The sequence below is a fragment of the Periplaneta americana genome, chromosome 10, assembly GCF_040183065.1.
Source record: "Periplaneta americana isolate PAMFEO1 chromosome 10, P.americana_PAMFEO1_priV1, whole genome shotgun sequence".
NCBI classification, from domain to species: Eukaryota; Metazoa; Arthropoda; class Insecta; order Blattodea; family Blattidae; genus Periplaneta; species Periplaneta americana.
The window spans coordinates 181,707,496-181,727,007 of record NC_091126.1 but is presented as its reverse complement, the minus strand read 5'-3'; the positions used below and the strand labels follow the sequence as shown (position 1 = coordinate 181,727,007).

At 36.3% G+C, this 19,512-nt stretch overlaps 1 protein-coding gene across 1 annotated transcript in view; it reads left to right on the top strand.

The window, feature by feature from the left end:
• Positions 1 to 5,355: 5,355 nt before the first annotated feature.
• The window catches only part of Cont (Contactin), a 121,056-nt gene continuing 106,899 nt past the window's right edge, over positions 5,356 to 19,512 (top strand). The window contains exons 1-2 of the mRNA XM_069838555.1: positions 5,356 to 5,477; positions 15,676 to 15,861. Coding sequence (XP_069694656.1) covers positions 15,688 to 15,861 — 174 coding nt within the window. The 5' untranslated portion in view covers positions 5,356 to 5,477; positions 15,676 to 15,687. The remainder of the gene's footprint in view (positions 5,478 to 15,675; positions 15,862 to 19,512) is intronic.

Below are 19,512 nucleotides of genomic sequence, written 5' to 3'. Positions count from 1 at the left end.
AAAAAGAAGAAAGCAGCTGGACCAGACGGGATTGTGAACGAACACATTATAGACTCCTATCATGTACTAGCCGGCGCATGGGATTCCCTCTTCAACCGGTGCTTGGAAACGGGAGACATACCAGACCCTTGGAGGCTATCACATATCAAGATGCTATATAAAGGCAAAGGAGCCACTGACAACCCCAACTCCTATAGAGGAATAGCCCTAGAGAACAACGCTTTCAAACTATTGACGACAATACTAACAAAGAGAATCACGGAAATAGCGGACGCGCAAATACCTGAGCAACAATTTGGATTTAGGAGAGGTCGCTCATGTTTGCAAGCAATAGAATGCCTGTTAACGGACATCCGCGATGCACTTAGAATGCCAAAGCAGAAGTACTACACCATCTTCATCGACTATACAAAAGCGTTCGACAGCGTAAGCAGACTCATACTTTCGCAAAAATTGAGGAAAATAGCAGGACTAGATGAGCACACAGCGACCTTGATCCACAACGTCCTAGCCCAAAACACCATTAAGGTAAATGACACTGTCACAATATCAGAAGGAATCACCCAAACCAGAGGGATATTACAGGGAGACCCGCTGAGCCCATTGCTTTTCAACATCGCTACGACTGATGTAACTCAAGTTTGCCCGCCTACAACCTCCTTGTTTATATACGCCCTAGGCTCGACAAAGAAAGAAGACTTGCAAGAAACATTTAACCAGATTGTAAACTGGGCAGACGAAAACCAGCTCCAGATCAACAAAGACAAAACAGTACAAATGACGTCCAGGAGGGGAGGTAGAAAGACGGACAACGACACGCTCTACTACGAAAATGAACCACTAAAAGTCACCAACGCGTTTAAATATTTAGGAGTAACACTGCAAACAACGACAAAGTCCTTCCGGATCCATGTCAAAGAAAGGGCAACATCAGCAATCAAGGCAATATTTGATATTAAGAATGTAAGGCAGCTCAGCCAGGACACTGCTATTAGATTCTTCGAGGCAAAAATTGTCCCGATAATAACCTACGGCATTGACATCTTATGGACTAACCTAAGCCTAAGAGATCTCAGAACTATGGAAAACGTCAAAGCGCGGTTTTTAAAAGCAGCTCTCAGGATCTCAAAACACGCGCCATCGAGAATAGCCTACGAGTTGGCGAGGGAAAATTTCTTAATAGAGGACCTACGGTACAAACTGCCATCTACCGAGAGTTCGACCAGACTGCTAGAGGAAAGGAGACAGAAAAGAGACGAGATTTGGTTTGACTTCTATAGCACGAACGCGATGACCGACAGAACTTGGGCAGGACCCAACCAAGAATTACGACATACAATAACAAGTCTGGCGACCCACGGCTACCACCACAAACTCTGCAAGACCCAACACTACCACTCTCCTAGTCTGGAATGCGTGTGCGAACTCTGTGATCAGCTCTGCGAAAGATATCACATAATAAAATGCAAGAACAGAATTAAGTCGATTAGCGAATACAGCAAAGAACAATAACAAATCAATTCTTGCACACTTGTGCGCATTTCTTCTATTAATTAATATATGTAACAGATAGGTCGGCCTTATAGGCTTTGACGTTAACAACTTTGGTCAGGTTTACTACGCTGTCATCTAGTTGTTACATAACGAGTCACGTCATAATTCCCATTTGAATTGCATCAGCGACTGTACCGCTATCTCGTGTTCGTTTACGGCGGACGGTTGGTGATCCTGGCGGTTGTTCTCTTCAAAGTGCTGCCGATTTTAACATAGCGATGAGTTATCTGTTACATATATGAGCTAGGTTGTAATGAAGGTTCCGGGCCAAGATGCCGTGGTCAACTGGTGAAGATATCCCCAGACACAGGTCACAAACAGATAGATATGCAGCTCAATGCTAAAACGATGCCAACATAGGCTGCCAGGACGACCGTAGAGCCACCTGTAGTCTTTTGTAAACAAAATGGTTAACAGCATTTTACCACCCTCCTCTACTGCTGTGTCGGTAACTACGTTCACTACTATACCAGGCCATTCTATTTACTAGTACAGAACTAATTATTTCTTTTAAAACACTTCACTTTGGTAAAAATGTTTGAATGCAAATTTTATTTTTCCTTTGTAGTGTTTTGTCTTTGTTGATCTGGAGCTGGTTTTCTTCTGCCCAGTTTACAATCCGGTAAAATGTGTCTTGCACGTCTTCTTTCTTTGTCGAGCTCACGGCCTACTTGATTGGAAGGCAACGCTGCTTGGGGGCTCAGATTTGTGGCAGATTGGGAGATTGCTTACAGACGTTATTTTTTATTTTATTGGGTTATTTTACGACGCTGTATCAACATCTAGGTTATTTGGCGTCTGAATGATATGAAGGTGATAATGCCAGTGGAATGAGTCCGGGGTCCAGCACCTAAAGTTACCCAGCATTTGCTCTTATTGGGTTGAGGGAAAACCCCGGAAAAACCTCAACCCCGACCGGGATTCGAACCCGGGCCACCTGGTTTCGCGGCCAGACGCGCTGACCGTTACTCCACAGGTGTGGACTACAGATGTTATCGTCATAGATAAATAAATAGAGTTATCACTGTCATCAGTAACATTAATGTTTACCTGACGTAGCTATGTATGTAGAGATAATTTCATATACAGAATTCTTTGTCATTTCAGATATCTTGATATTTTAACGAAAGGTAACTGTAGTTTAAATTGGTGGAACAAGGACCACATGAGGATGACAATCTTAGTATATTCGTTTCAGATGTCTGCCCGTGTGGGAAACCAGTGTTCGATATTTGTAAACAAATTTTATCTACCGTAACATACTACTCAAAAATTAGGCCTACTGTAAAATTTAAAATGATCTTGCAAGTACTAGCAGCTCTGACAAGAAGGGAAAATTAGAAACATTGTGTACAATTCCATGATATATTGCAGAACACTTACCTTCTTGTTTACTTACAAATGGCTTTTAAGGAACCCGGAGGTTCATTGCCGCCCTCACATAAGCCCGCCACCAGTCCCAATCCTGTGCAAGATTAATCGAGTTTCTACCATGATATTCCACATCCCACAAATCCATTTTTATATTATCCTCCCATCTACGTCTGGGCCTCCCCAAAGTCTTTTTCTCTCCGACCTCCTAACTAACACTCTATATGCATTTCTGGATTCGCCCATACGTGCTACATGCCCTGCCTATCTCAAACGTCTGGATTTAATGTTCCTAATTATGCCATGTGAAGAATGTAATGCGTGCAGTTCTACGTTGTGTAACTTTCTCAATTCTTCTGTAACTCCATGCCTATTATCCCCAAAAAATTTCCTAAGCACCTTATTCTCGAACACCCTTAACCTACGTTTCTCTCTCAAAATGGGAGTCCAAGTTTCACAACCATACAGAACTGGTAATATAAGTGTCTCATAAATTCTAACTCGCATTTTTTTGAGAGCAAATTGGATGACAAAAGCTTCTCAATCAACCAAATAATAACAAGCATTTCTCATATTTATTCTGCGTTTAATTTCCTGCCGAGTGTCATTTATATTTGTTACTATTGCTCCAAGATATTTGCATTTTTCACCTCTTCGAAGGATAAATTTCCAATTTTTATATTTTCATTTCGTACAATATTCTGGTCACGAGACATAATCATATACTTCCTCTTTTCGGGATTGACTTTCAAACCTAACTCTTTACTTCCTTCAAGTAAAATTTCCGTGTTTTCTCTAATAGTTCGTGGATTTTCTCCTAACATATTTACGTCATCCGCATAGGCAAGCAGTTGATGTAACCCGTTCAATTCTAAACCCTTTCTGTTATCCTGGACTTTCCTAATGGCATATTCTAGAGCAAAGTTAAAAAGTAAAGGAGATAGTGCATCTCCTTACTTTAGCCCGCAGTGAATTGGAAAAGCATCCGACAGAAACTGGCCTATACGGACTCTGCTGTACTTTTCACTGAGACATTTTAATTAATCGAACTAGCTTCTTGGTAATACCGAATGCAATAAATATATTATATAAGACTTCTCTCGTAGCCAAGTCATATGCCTTTTTTAAATCTATGAATAATTGAAGTATTGTACCCTTATACTCCCATTTTTATACATTATCTGTCGAATACAAAAGATTTGGTCAATTATAGTCGACCTATTACGCCTAAAACCGTACTGATGATCCCCAATAATTTAAGCTAAATAAAGAGTTAATCTTATCAAAAGAATATTGGAAAACATTTTGTACGACGTCAACAAAAGTGATATTCTTCGAAAGTTACTGTAGTTAGTCTTTTCCCCTTTCATAAAATGTACAATTATGGACTCCATCCATTGTTCTGGCACAATTTTTTTCCCCAAATAGCAAATACAAGGTTATAAATTTCGGTAAATAATGCGCTTTCACACTCTTTTATTAATTCTGCTGGAATTTGAACGATAGCTGGAGATTTGTACTTTTTCAAGTTTTCTATCGCAATTTCGACTTCAGAAAGTGTGAGTTCGAGTATAAATGGCTCAGGAGATTGTATTTGAATTTCTATTTGGCCTATGTATACATTCAGTAGTTGCCCAAAATAGTTTTTCCATCTGTTCAGGATTGAATAAAAATGTAAGAATTACGGATAATGCTTTTTTTTCTTTTAATACTTTAATGTGAGTTTGCAAGTTCAGTCTACAGGCCTGCCCCGAGAAGACTTAGACAATAAAATTACTTGTGTAACCTCAATTTTGTATTGTTATTATTATTATTATTATTATTATTTGTAAAGTACATAACAAAATTATTTTGGACAATAATAATAAAGGGTAATGTTATTGTGCCTACATGCCGTTAAAAACTTAATTATTTCCTTAATTGTGAGATATTAAGTATGCTATCTGTTGGAATTATCACTGATACAACATGGTTAATGTTTTATGAATACGTATTCAACAAAATTTGAGAATCTACTTGTATTTCATGATAGAATTTAGAAACATTTTACATTCAGACTATAATGTGACAGATGTCGGCCCCCCAAAAATGCATTGTAGCGGTGTTGCCACATTTAGTGCGGTGGCCTTACATCAAGTAGGCCATGAGTCGAGCCTAGGGCCATGTCACATTAATAATAGGAAGAAAAGCGCACAATGTGCAACATTTATCGTGTAGGGACAAGGCAGGCCGATTCAGTCACCGTTGCAAAATTTTGTGAATGACACAGCTCTGCGTTTGAACGTCATTACATGATATCGATCACACAATTCGCTGGAAAGTTCACACACACAGCTGGCGTCTGTCACATTGAACTCAAGAGTCAGCCATCTAGCGGAGGAATTAGACATCATTGGTCCGCACCGAGACTTACACAGATGTCGCAGGAGTAACTTGTTACCACGGTCGACTTGTTACAAATTTGCAAAGTTAATAGACAATCAAGTTCGCGGGGTTTCAAGTTGGCTAGTAGAGTGACTCATTAATGTAGTTCACGTAACGTAAACTTAAATGTAAGTAGGTTTTAAGTGCTAGTGAATTTTTTCTTGTTAATAATAAGATTGTGACTTTACGAATTTGAGCTTGAGGAGAATCGAAGATCATGACGTGACGTCATAAATTCATTTGAGAATAGCATTTTGTATTATTATTTTTTTTTAACTAAAGGTGACAGTCGTTACAAGAGCCACTCCCTTATTTGTATTCCTTTTTATCGGTAAGGTTATCTGTTCTGTTAGTTGATTGCTTTCTATGCAACATAATTAATTAAGATAGATATTGAGGGACAGCATATTAGTATTGTTACTAAATATTTGTGTTCGATTTTTAAGGTTATACCACAATCTAGTGTATACAGTCACGAAGCTGGAGTTGTGAGGGTGCTAGGAACAATAGACTGTGCAGGTACTATGTCGCATTGTCTGTAATGAGCCGATATTAGCGATCCTAGTGGTTAGCAACTATCTATGGATGCATATTTAGTACGTATTGAGCTTCGTGACTGTATATATATATATATATATATATGGTTATTCTCTTTTGATGTTTATGTTCGGGTTTTAAGGTTGCAGCTTACACTTGCGACGTTTAATCTGTACGTCGTGCAACTTACATTTATTATATTTTGGAACATTTCAGTATGCGGTTTCCTCACTGACAATTATATCTAAAAATACCAAAAAGAGCTGATTTGTCTGCGTTTGTCGAATGCGCAACATCATGCTTACGAAAAGACACTTTTCACTGCCAATAATTTATTTTGTGTGCACAATGTTGGAATTTTCAAGTAAGAGGGAAAGGAAGGAATCCGTGTTCAGAAATTTATCCTTATATTTTTGTAAACGAAGTACACTGTACACTTTAAGGAATGGATATTGGTTGGAAAGAACGGGACCGAAGGAACACCAACTTATTTATGAATTTAAATACTATTATAGTCACAATCATGCCATGGTTCACAACCTCGAGCGGGAATCGAACCTGCGACTTCCTGTTCTCCGGTCAGGCGCTCTACCACTGAGCTATCGAGTTCGTCTCACGCCAAAGGCTTGGAATTATCCTTTCATACTGGCGACTCTGTTATAGAGTACTGTCCATAGCGTCTGATCTAGTCAGCACTGCTTATGGGTTGAAAGAAACTTTACAAATGTAATCCGTGTATATGTCACCAAACATCGTAAGATGAAGATTACATTTGTAAAGTTTATTTCAACCCATACGCAGTGCTGACTAGATCAGACGCTATGGACAGTACTCTATAACAGAGTCGCCAGTATGAAAGGATAATTCCAAGCCTTTGGCGTGAGACGAACTCGATAGCTCAGTGGTAGAGCGCCTGACCGGAGAACAGGAAGTCGCACGTTCTATTCCCGCTCGAGGTTGTGAAATTTTTCTTTCATACCATGGCATGATTGTGACTATAATAGTATTTAAATTCATTAATATGTCACATCAACGGACGTGTGTACGTCACCAAACATCGTAAGATGAAGATTACCAACTTATTTATTATGAACGATATTTAGAGAGAGTGTTTAGCATGTTGATGGCTACCAAATACTCTCTAACAATAATACTGGAAAGCTTACCTGTTTAGCATTGCAAGCAGAGGCGAAAAGTGACTGTGCTGCCATCAAGCGGCTTGGACTGTTGATACACTCCATGTGGTGTGCAGGGTTATGTGAGGAAAAGCGGAGAGGTGTGCATTTGATGTCAATAAGAAAATGTAAAGCAATAGCATTATTTAGTGTCACAATGTTCACAACATTTTAAATTAATAACAAGGTACAAAGTTATTGGAATAGAAATGAAATGACACAATTCTCGAATTTTCAAATGTAATTATGGTTTAGTTGTGCATGTATTTAGAAGCTTTCATACTTCGCCTATTTCGTTTCTTAGCTAATGGTTAACCATTTTATTTTTATGTAACAATTTTTTCGTATATTGAAATGTTTGCCAGTGAAGATACTGGCACAGTTGCTGCTTTAGAGATAAAGCATATATCTTATATGTTATCTATTACATCAAGTAGATGTGATTTGAAAATCTCTGCAGGCATGGTACCTTTTAATAGAAAATAATGTACGGCTTGCTTTAAATTTTTGCACATTCCTCGAATAATGAAAACCATTGCAAGTGGTACCTACTTCTGAAATTTTTACGTCAGTTGAAGTTTGTTGATTAGGTCTATTTATACCTAATTCAATGAATCCCTCGAAGTGTGTGCTTTAGCTTTATAAGTTATATTTTCCTTCAAAGACATTTCATCTACAACAATAATAGTTAGAACCTTTACATTCAATGATAGAATATCCGATTTTATGTTTAATAATGAATTGTAAAATGGTGAGATGTACAGCTGTAAAAAGAAAAAGTGGCCGCTCTCCTGAAACAAAGTTCCCTTCGGGTATCTTCGCTACAATTCAGAGACAGGTGATGTTACATGTTGTTGGGTCACGTTGCCTGATATCTACAGTTGTAATTGAAGTATTCTGTGTGTTATTCTATAGCGTAATGGTAGCGTTCAGGCCTCTTATTCATGAGGTCCTGCGTTCGACTACAACCTCGTGCTTTTTATGTTCTTTTTTGTTGTGTTTTTGAGAGAGACAAACTATACATAATGGCTCCTTTCTCTTTTACGCTTATTTTAGTAATTAACATCAGGTTCATTAATATATTATGCCATGACTTTATCATAATGTTATTGTGGCTGTAAATGGAAAGAAAAAAGATTTTATTCTCAATAAAAATAGGCTATCTTTCTTGGCATAAACAAAACAAATTTACTGACGTCGGCGTTAAAACATTCAAACAATTAAGCGTTCAAAAAACAAAACAAAAAGCCACAATTCAATATTTAGTCTATCTTCCTCTTATCTCGATCATCTTGCAGTCGAGTGGGCATGGAATCGACTAGTCTTTACAAATAGCGACTGTTCTTAGACACGATATTCCAGGCATTCTGAACATACCCACATACATAAGTGTTCTGTCCATGGGCAGGTCTTTCATTGCAAACCCAGCAATCTCCAATCTTTCCTATTTTCTGCCTTCCTCTTAGTCTCCGCATATGTTCCACATATCCTAATGTCGTCTATTATTCTTTTCAACCAGAGACCCAACCAATTCCTTTTTCTCTTTCTAATCAGTTTCAGCATTATTCTTTCTTCACTCACTTTTTCAAACACAATTTTATTTCTTATTCTGTCTGTCCACTTCACACGCACCGTTCTTCTCCACATCCACATTTCAAATGCTTCAATTAGTTTCTCTTCATTTCGTCGTAATGTCCATGTTCCTTCCCCATACAATGCCACACTCCACACAAAGCACTTCACTAGTCTCTTCCTTAGTTCTTTTTCCAGAGGTCCGCAGAAGATCCTTCTTCTTCTATTAAAAGCTTCCTTTGTTCATGTTTGCAGTTTTTCTTGGGAAGGATAGGCCTAAATGCGGTAACATCCCGTTGCTTTCCGCACACCACGATCTCTTTCGCATCTTATTAAATTCCAGGGGGCCCAAGCGTGGAGATGAGGAGAGTGGATTTGACTAATTGGGCCCTCCTGACTTCACCAAAAGTCACGGCAAGGGTTAAATATTAATTTTATCAGGATGTTTGAACCGATCAGAGACCAGGAAATCTCAATTAGCCTTTGGCCCCCGCATCCTGGACTAGCTTCTACGAATCATCAGAAAATCTTAGAGTGTGATTGGGCCAATTTTTCCGAAAATGTTTCCACACTTTTGCCCTCGTAGCTCAGCAGACAAACGTCGGAATTTAGATGTCAACATCTCAGGTTCAATTCCTCGTTACTCCTTTTCATTTTATTGTGGTTCAAGATAGTATAATGTAATAATACAAAAAGAAAAACTAATGCCAGTATTATGCAACTGGATTTTTCCAAACCTAATATTAAATTTATGTTATTTATATTGCTAAAGAATGATTACAACATAAATAACTTTAATATTATTTATACAGTATCACTAAAGAACGATAACAGAATATAAATGATAAATATCGGTTTGTTTAATTAATATAAGATATTATATAATACGTATTTAATTATCTGAATAAAATAACCTATTTTACAACGAAAGATGGTTATTTGTGTTATAATAATTACTTGCATAAAATACAGATTATTTATATTGCGAAAGAACAACAACAATATAAAGAACTTGAATATTATTTTATAATGCTAATGAAGGAAAACAGAATATAATGATAACTTGAATATTATTTATATCACTAAAGAACGATAACAATATAAAAAACGTGAATATTAATCATATCGGAATTTCACAGATTTATTACAGATGTATTTAAGAAATTGTAGGAGAATAGTAATTAGTAACAGTGTCCTATTTATTCTTCTTAGAGCCAAATTTGTAACTTTTAAAAGTGTGGCTACTATGTTGAAGTGTATGTGTTGCAACGGATGCTTGATTTGTATGTATGTGAGTCAGTTATGGGATGCTAGATGTCGTCGCAATGTCGTAATTATAGTTTGATTGTGTTTGTGTGACTATTGTGTATTAATTTATGATGTATGGTATGGAAAGCTGCATATTTGTGTTATAGAAGTGTTACGTATGTGTGTTGTTAATGTTTTTGTATGTTTCAAATTGATAACTGATATTTGTTTTGCAATCGCAATGCCTAATTTACGGATTGTTTATGTTTTGTTTACATTGTGTAAGCTAATTTAATTTTCTTTTCCATTTCTCTTTATGCTTATCTTTTTTTGTGTATAAAACTATAGCCCTAACATACATATGTAAAATAGGGCTAACCCCCATTGGAGATACAATAATAATAATTATATCGTTATAAAACGATAACAGAATACAAATGATGACTTGAATTTTATTCATATCTCTAAAAAACGATAACAAAATATAAATAATGTGATATCCATAAAGAACGATAACTGGATATAAATGATAATTTGAAAATCATTTACATCGCTAAAGAACGATTAAAAAATAAAATGAAAACTTGAAGAAGGCCCGAACCCACAACCTTTGAATCATTAAACAAGCACTCTACCGCTTGTCTATGAGGCGCAGATATGGAACACTTTCATAGTTCCGGAACTGCTTGTACAAGCACATGCATCGTGTAACATCGCCGCGACCCGAAGTGGACTTTTAAAATATTTGCTGTTCACGAGTGCGGCCACTTTTTTTTTTTTTGACAACTGTACACGGGACCTATACCAAATTCATGAAGTCAATTTTGGAGAGATCTAACTGTTGATAAACATAATTTTCTTCTTAAAAAATCTTTAGCCTTGAGGTAAGCAATAATGGAATGTTGCAGCAAAACTTTTGTCATAACTAGAATAACTTATCCACATTTCCTTCTTTTTAAGCGCACTTGGGGCTAATGAATTCACCATCTTAAACAATTTTAATTAAATCAGCGTTTGAATTTGCTGAGTTTAGAGCTGTCATTTACAATTGACAAATTTTTCATCTTTTAGGACTTCTTGCATCGTAAAAAAATGAACTGTATTTAGTGAAATATTAATAATTTCACACAGATTACGGGAATCTCCACATTCTGATTCGTTATCAGACATATTCATCAAAGAGTCAATTTCTTGTTCTGTCAAATAACGAGGCTGCCATTGCGAAACAGAAATCAGCGCGCACATGTCAAAACAACACACACTCAGAGAGCAATATTTTATTTTTGTACACTGACAAAAGACTTGCCGAAGAGTCATAAACCACTCGTAGAGGTCGAAATGAACTCTAAACGTTGATGCAAAAATAGAAATTTGAACCACTCCTGTGTAGGCACAGCTGGTCTGAAATTTGGCACCTGTCAAAATGACTGGTAGTAATTGCTTGTAACATCCTTCAGAAAGATTATAAAAGTCCAATATTTTTAGGAATCATATCATCACAAAGATAAAATAAAAGTTGTAAATTGTGGGAGTCATAGGATGAAATGCCTTTGATTAATAATTATTTAAACCCATGGTACCCGGCAGAATGACGGGTCCGGTCCTGCTAGTGCTAAAGGACAAAACTAAAATTCTTTCAATCATTTATTATCATAATAGACTCCACTCTTAAACTGACTGAGCATATTGGGAATTAAGTCAATAGCTTTCCCAAAATACGCTAAGAAAAATTCCATATAAAATAACTTTTCCTTGAAAAGGACTCACAAAGGAGCAAAATTGTATTAAACTTTTTTGTTTGAAATAACTCAAAGAATAACCTCTTGAAATTAATGACATTAATTATGGTTCACTGTGCGTGCATGTTTTTTTTTACAGTGCTATTTTTTTATATTTACAGTGGTAAATTCATTGCAATGAATGTTATTAAATTATTGTTGTTGTTGTTGTTGTTATTATTATTATTATTATTATTATTATTATTATTATTATTATTATTATTATTATTATTAAAATGTTTTTTTAACGAAGCTTGCAAGTGCCGGGATTATATCACAGGCCTGCAGAACTCGTAAGGAGGGGAAATATGAAGTCACCCTCACTCCATTTCTATTGGGGATGATTGACTTCCGCGTAGGGTTATTTATCTTCTCTTGTCGTCAAAGGTCCATCAGTGGCGGCATGTAATTTTCAAAAAGGATTGTAATAAATTCATTGTTTTTATAATGCTTTATCTCGTTTCAAGGTTTACAATTATGCTAGATTTCCTGTCGGTAGTTTCTTTGAGATTTCTTTGCACCTAACCCGTTTTAGATTTTCGAAAACTCTCCTCCTATCATCACCTATGGAAACATAAATTTATAGCATTTAAGTAATGAACCTTGAAAGTCACTCTTAATTTAAATTCAAAATGAACACGAGTGACGTCCTTAATGTTACAGTATATAAATAAATAATCAGTTCGTAATAATGAACTTACCCGAAAGTTTGCGCATTCCATAATTCTTAATATGGACTTTGTTGAAATGTGGTTTAATATGACGAGTGGAAATAAATTGGATGGGACACAGTAAAACAAGCAATTCTTTCCTCTTCAAGAACAAAATAATCATATTTCCATTTCCTTTGGAAGTAGTATTCCTTCACGGGTTTAGATTTTGCCATGTTCCAGTTCTCTTTAAACTGCAGTACGCGTATTATTTGTATGTATGTATGTATGTATGTATGAATGTTTGTTTGTTTGTTTACTTATTTACTTAGGCCTACTTATTTACTTACTTATGTACTTTTTTTACTTATTTATTTATTTACTTTCTTACTTATTTACTTATGTATTTATTTTTTTATTATTTATTTATTTATTTATTTATTTGGCTGGAGTGCGTTACAATGTTGAATGACAGCATTGACATCTGGTCATATAGCTATCACTCACTTATCAACGTACAATTTATTTGTCGTCCTATTACTAGTAAAACCAGTAATACAAGTTTTGTAAAAACAGGAATTAAAATTTTATTAATGCACGAAAAATCATAATAAATTCTTTAAATAAAGTAATTGGTTTGTTGCCTGCAAGCAGTATTTCGGACTTATTTCATTTTAGTAAAATACAGAGCACGGAAAGACATATCGGGGACTGTACTTAACTTATTTTACACAAAAAGTGGATTTAATCGTCTTTACTAGTAATAGAACGATATATACATAGGGAGACCTTTTTACATTATAAGCACACATACATTTTAAAATTTATTTTACATGTCTTTTAATTTATTTATTTCCCTCATTCATTTTTCTCTTATTTTCTAATGGTATGTTCCTAAAAATTTTATTATCTGTTCATTTGTAATTCTTGATAGCTTATTGTATACCTGCTGCTACGAATGAATGTTAATGCAGCCAAGCGTAACTAGAACGTCATGACCGCACTGTTAGAAAAGGTGGGTGGGGTAAGAAAGGGGAGTGTAGCAGTCACTCTCAAGAGCTACAGTTCTGCAGGCCTGTTATATCAGCATTGCCAGTGTGCCAGAACTTTGTCCCACAGGAGTTCTTTTACATGGCAGTAAATCTACTGACATGAGCCTGTGATGCTTAAGCACACTTAAATGCCATCGACCTGAGCTGGGATCGAACCCACAACCTCGAGCACAGAAGGCCAGCGCTATATCCATTACGCCACCTATGCCGACATTTTTATTATTTTTATATACTAAGCACGTCCATAAAGTAACTTTCCCACTCATCCCACAGCTAGCAAACCATATGTTGCACGAAGCGACTGCATGTACGTGATAGAGTAATGTCCTGGCATGGCGCACACTAGCGGAACTTCCTGAGTGCTCTCAGTAGCTTCGTTTCATTGGTTGAAGATGGACGCTCCTATTCCAGCTCCCGCTGCGTGTGAAGTGCGATCAGTGATAAAGTTTTTGAATGCACAGGACATAGTGCCGATTGAAATTTATCGTCAGCTGTGCCAGGCCTATGGGCCTAACATCATGAGCAAGCAGATGGTGCGTTGCTCCACAAGGTCGTCTGTGATGATGGTTGGCCTCCCACTGCACTCCTCGTCATGCACATTTTGCGTCCTGCTGAAAATTGTCTACAGCAGCGACGCACCATCTGCTTGCTTATGACGTTAGGCCCATAGATCTGGCACAGCTGACGATACATTTCAATCGGCGCTATGTCCTGTGTGTTCAAAAACTTTATCACTTATCGCACTTCACAAACGGTGAGAGCTGGAATAGGAGCGTCCATCTTCAACCAATGAAACAAAGCTACTGAAAGAAGTTCTGCTAGCTCATAGGCCATGACAGGACATTATCATGTACACGCAGTCACTTCACGCAACATATGGTTTGCTAGCTGTGGGACGAGTGGGAAAGTTACTTTATGGACATGCCTCATTTATAACAGTGCTAGTTTTTGTATTTACAGTGGTAAATTCATTACAATGAATATTATTAAATTATTATTATTATTATTATTATTATTATTATTATTATTATTATTATTATTATTATTATTGCGCAACTGTAGGAGTAATATTTATAATAAATTTCTGTTACTCCTCTTAGCATTCAGATGAGTATCATTGATGCATTAAAGTTACACTTATTTTGTTTTTTTTCCAGATTGTTTATGTTTTTGAAAACGTCATATTCACCAACAGTGAATTCCTTGCAGATTGCCTAATTTGTAAAAGTAAATGTAATTTTGTATTAGTTACTCTTTTAATTTCGATAGAATTCAAGTCATCTTCATTTGATTATATACAGTCAACTCCTGGTATAGTGAACCTCTGTGGACTTGCATATTTCATTCACCATATCCGAAGTTCACTAAATCCAAAGTATCTCTCCTCTAACCTTAAATGACAGGAATGAATGAAATTGTGAACAAAAAAAATAAAATGGTATACAGTAATTAAATTGTGGGATGGATTACATTGTATACTGTTACAGTTGATTTACTTAAACTATGCTGTCAACTCACATTCACTTGCAAAAGACCACATTCAATATCACAATATTCGCCTTATCTTCCAAAGAAAATACTTCATGCTTCGACATTTTTACACAGTATATTCACTTTTAGAACACTAGAAACAAACTGGTCAGTTAGAAATGGCAAGTGCTGTTACGGTGTGACTGCGTACTCAGCCTTGGAATTTCCTGGGTCACTTAATGGAAACTGGGAGAGAGTTGATGGAGTTTGAAAGCCATCGGTATCTCATCTTCATTTATGCTCTGGACATAATGTCCATCCCCTTTTAATAAAAGAAGGCAATTTCATTTTCCGTTGTTTCTATGTTATCTGTCATAATGGAAATGTTTCTGAGAACAAAAGGCAACCCTTTGACGGTGGAGGATTAGAAATAACAGTAGAGTGCCTGAGAACGGAATGGCAACCCTTCGACGGTGGAGTGAGGCAAGGTCGTCATGTATTGCCTGGATTTACAGTGTAGCTCATTGTCTAGGAACCACTAATCCTACCTTTGTCTTTTGACTAAAGGAGTAAGAAATATAGAAGGTTCTTCTCAACAGATTCTTTCAATTTCATACAGGAAGGTCTGACTTTAAATAAGGATTAGTCAATTTTGCAAATTTTAATGTTCACTACAACCAAAGCAAAGGGTTCACTATAAACGGAAATATTAATGTATGCGGGTCGGGACCAACAATTTAGATTCACTATAGCTGAGTTCATTATATCCAGAGTTGACTGTACATTTATGAGCTCCCATGGGCTACCATCATTTAGTAATTTGAATATCAATTCCTGTTTTCAGGTAGGTGTAATAATGTCGAAATTTGGTTGGTTTTTAATTCTGGCACTGCCTTGTGTGATGTCTCAGATTTCTAATTTGGAATCTGATATGAGATGTCCCCAGCATTGGATAAGATTTCAATTATCATGTTACCGATTTATTAAGTCCCCACTTCGAAACCGCATTGAAGCAAGAAAGAACTGTGAGGTAAGCTTTAATGATTTTTTATGAGAGTTTATATTCTTGGAGGCAATTGTTCAGCCTGTTTTGTTATCACATGTAAAAGTATGTAGCAGAAAGAATTCTCACTTTAAAAATTTTTCTTCTGATTTTGACAGAAATAATCTCACCATCCTTATTCTGAATACATGATTTTCGCAATTTGTACACTGCAGAGCTGCATTCGGTTTAGATCCGACTGATCAGAGAATAGCCATCAAGATCGAACATCCGACTGAATGTTCGAATTTAAACTGTTACCCCTAATGTTTTGAGGGTTAGACAACACCCGGCACACTTCATTTATACATGAAACTGACGTTTTCTGAGTACACAAAAAATATTTTTGACAGTGATGATTGGTATAACCCCTATGCCCATAATATTGCAGATACATTAATAATTTTAGTAGGATGTGTTTTTCACAGGCATGTAATGAATTTATAAAAAATTATGTTTAAATTCAAAAATTATTTTGAGGGGAAAGATTTACTCTAGAGCAGCGGTTCCCAAACTTTTTCAGCCATGGAGCCCTTTTTGAAGCAAAAGTGTCTCGTGGAGCCCCAAGACATATTTACTTTATACATATTATAAAGGAAACAATGGTACAGGATAGTGCAGGATATAATATTATTTAAATCTACAAAATGATATAACAAGTAGTTAAGATATTAAAAAAATGTTACAATGTTACATGTACATCCGAAATTAATGTGAAGAATGTGCCTCTTTCTTGCAGCAGAGTTTGTCAATGTCCGGTGTCATGGAAGTCAGCTGAAGACAGAGGTACATAGTACCAAAAGACAGTAAGAGAAATTTAGCTTTTGAACTTAATATCAAAAGATCCTCCCCTAACTTAGCCCAAAATTCGGGAAATGGTTTGCTTTTAAATGATGCCTGACTGTGGCTGTCCGAAACCATGTCTATAAGGAGCTCATATCTGAAGTAGTGAGGGCTGCTGGTTTTGACATCACTGGAAATTGATCTACAATCCACTCAAATTTTTTTTAGAATCGATTCCTGATTATCGCTTGGAAAGTATGAATTCATATTTTGAAACAAATTGTCAAGGTGTTCTTTTATTATTGCTGTGAATGAGACATTCATTGTTACGTTATTTTCTTCTATAAAGTTTGAAGTCAATGAGAAATGTCAGATCCTTATTGTCGACGCTTTCTATGTGGAATGCTATCTTTTTCTCCAGTGCGATAATTTTGTAATCAGCATCGAATACAGTCTTTCGTTTACCTTGTATGTATGTGCCGAATTCGTTTTTGAAAAATGTCTGCCAAGTAACATAATTTGTACAACCATTCCTGATCGTTCAAATCAGATAGAAAACTGTTTCGGTAATTCAAAAGAGAAGAAACTTCTGTTCGAAGTTCAAGTAAACAGGACAATGCTTTATCACACTACAACCATCGCACTTCTGTGTGTAATATTACTAACATTGACTTGTGTATACTTCCCAGATCTTCACACAGAATACTGAGTAGCCTTCACTGCGAAGGACGTGCCTTAACAAAGTTGATAATTTTGATGGCATTGTCTAGTACCTGCTTTAATAATGCTGGCATTTTTTCGTTGTGAGGGCATGTCGGTGTAGTACACAATGACTACTTGTGCAGTTTTTAAAAGTTTCTTGATTCTTGTAACAGCGTCAGCAATAGGACCTACCATGGCCTTTGCACCATCTGTGCACACCTCAACGCAATAATATTCCACAGTATCTAGTTTTAAATGAAGAAGTAAAAATTTCAGTACTGCTTGTAGAGGATGGCAATGGCTTGCAGAACAAAATATTTCGTGAAAGAACCCGAAAATTCATAACACACAAACGTCATTAACACAACTAATCCGGTAACGCCAGTGGATTTGTCAAGTTGTAGCGAAAATTTTGTTTAACTGATACGGGAAATCATGATATTTTTTACATTTTTTCATAGATTCTGGATTCGATTATGCAGAGTGTTAAATGATAAGGGCACACTGGAAATCAAGTTTGCAGTTTTCTCGTCCACCATGCACTTCACTACCTTCACTAATAGTGGTATCAGCCGCCCCTAAGCACGAGTTCTACTCTTTCAGGGGCGAGCTAAAGTTTTTCTGTATATATTATATTTTATGTTACAACTATTAGCAAAATAATAAATAAATAAGAGTTTTAACAAGGGTGAGGTTTACCGCCAAGAATCTGGTCATGACTAACCAAGTACGATGTTTTCAGTGCTTTCTCGTTGTTTGCTTTTACATGAAATAAAATTTTGTCTGAACTGCATGGAGTTCGTCACTTTTTTTCGAAGTAGTCTGCAGTTTTATTTTTGAATTGAGAAATGGCGTCTAAACTTGGCAGGGAACATAGAACTATTGGGAAAAACTTTGTTACATGTCACGCACTGTGGACGTTCATCAGCAAACTCAGTGAATCCCATGTTCAAATATAAATCACAATATTTTCGTTTGTTAATCTCTTTCAATACCTCTACACTAGGCATCGTAGACTCAGACAGGATCATGTTCAGCATATTCCGAACTCAATTCCCAGGAATACGCACTATCTTCTTTGCAAGTAAGGTTATAGCTGTTGTTATCCCCCTTTGACTGAGCACTGGTTGATGGCTAATGACTTTTAGGTCTTAGGAAGCCCGTCTTAAGCCACAGTTTCGGTTCAACGAAAGTGTAGGTAACACATCTACTATCAATTTAACATGCAGGTATACAACATATATATATATATATATATATACACACACACACACACACACACACACACACACAGTAGAACCCCGATTATCCGTCAACCTATTAACCGATTTGTGGATTATCCGTCTGTCCTTCTGTCGCTTTTTTCTGCAGAAATATATAAAGTACTGTACATTTTGTTAATACTTAATAAATTAATACTGTACATTGTATTCGCACGTTATTTTTTCTAGATAGTGTTATTACAAGCCTTTTCCCTTACACAGTATGGGCTACTGTTCGAATTGTCGTACTGTATAACATCTGTATAAAATGTCTTCTACGGTGTCAAAAGAAATCTTGTTGTGCTAAGTAGCTATCGGGAGAAAAAGTGTAAATAATTGAGTGGTTTGGGGAAAGAGAAACTGTGGTTCATCTCGCAACAGAATACGAGTTTGTAGTGTATAAAGTATGTAAATCTACAACACGAGTCCTTCACTTTCCGCAGGCAGCCATTACAAGAAGTTCTCTTGCCCTTCAAAATCTGTCGTTGACAGTGAGACTTAAATTATTGAACTTCTAATCCACTACCTAGCGTGTTAAATACAAGGGCCATAGAGGAATTTACCAATGTGTATTATTCACTAAATTTACGAAAATATTTTATGGTACGGATTATCCGATTTTTTCGATTAACTGTTCAGCCCACCCCCTTCATTAGCATAGATAATGGGGGTTGTACTGTATATATATATATAAAATAAAATACATTTCGAGAATCATTGAATATTTGGCAAGCAAGAAAGATCGAGACAGTTCCAGTGACGAGTAGATCTATTATTTTGCTTCCATGTAGCAAGAAGAACGCAAACTACTTTCTCATAAACTACTTTTCGCTTGATGGAAGTAGTTTTCGTTTTACCCGCTAGATGCTAGATGGAAGCAGCAATTTTTGTC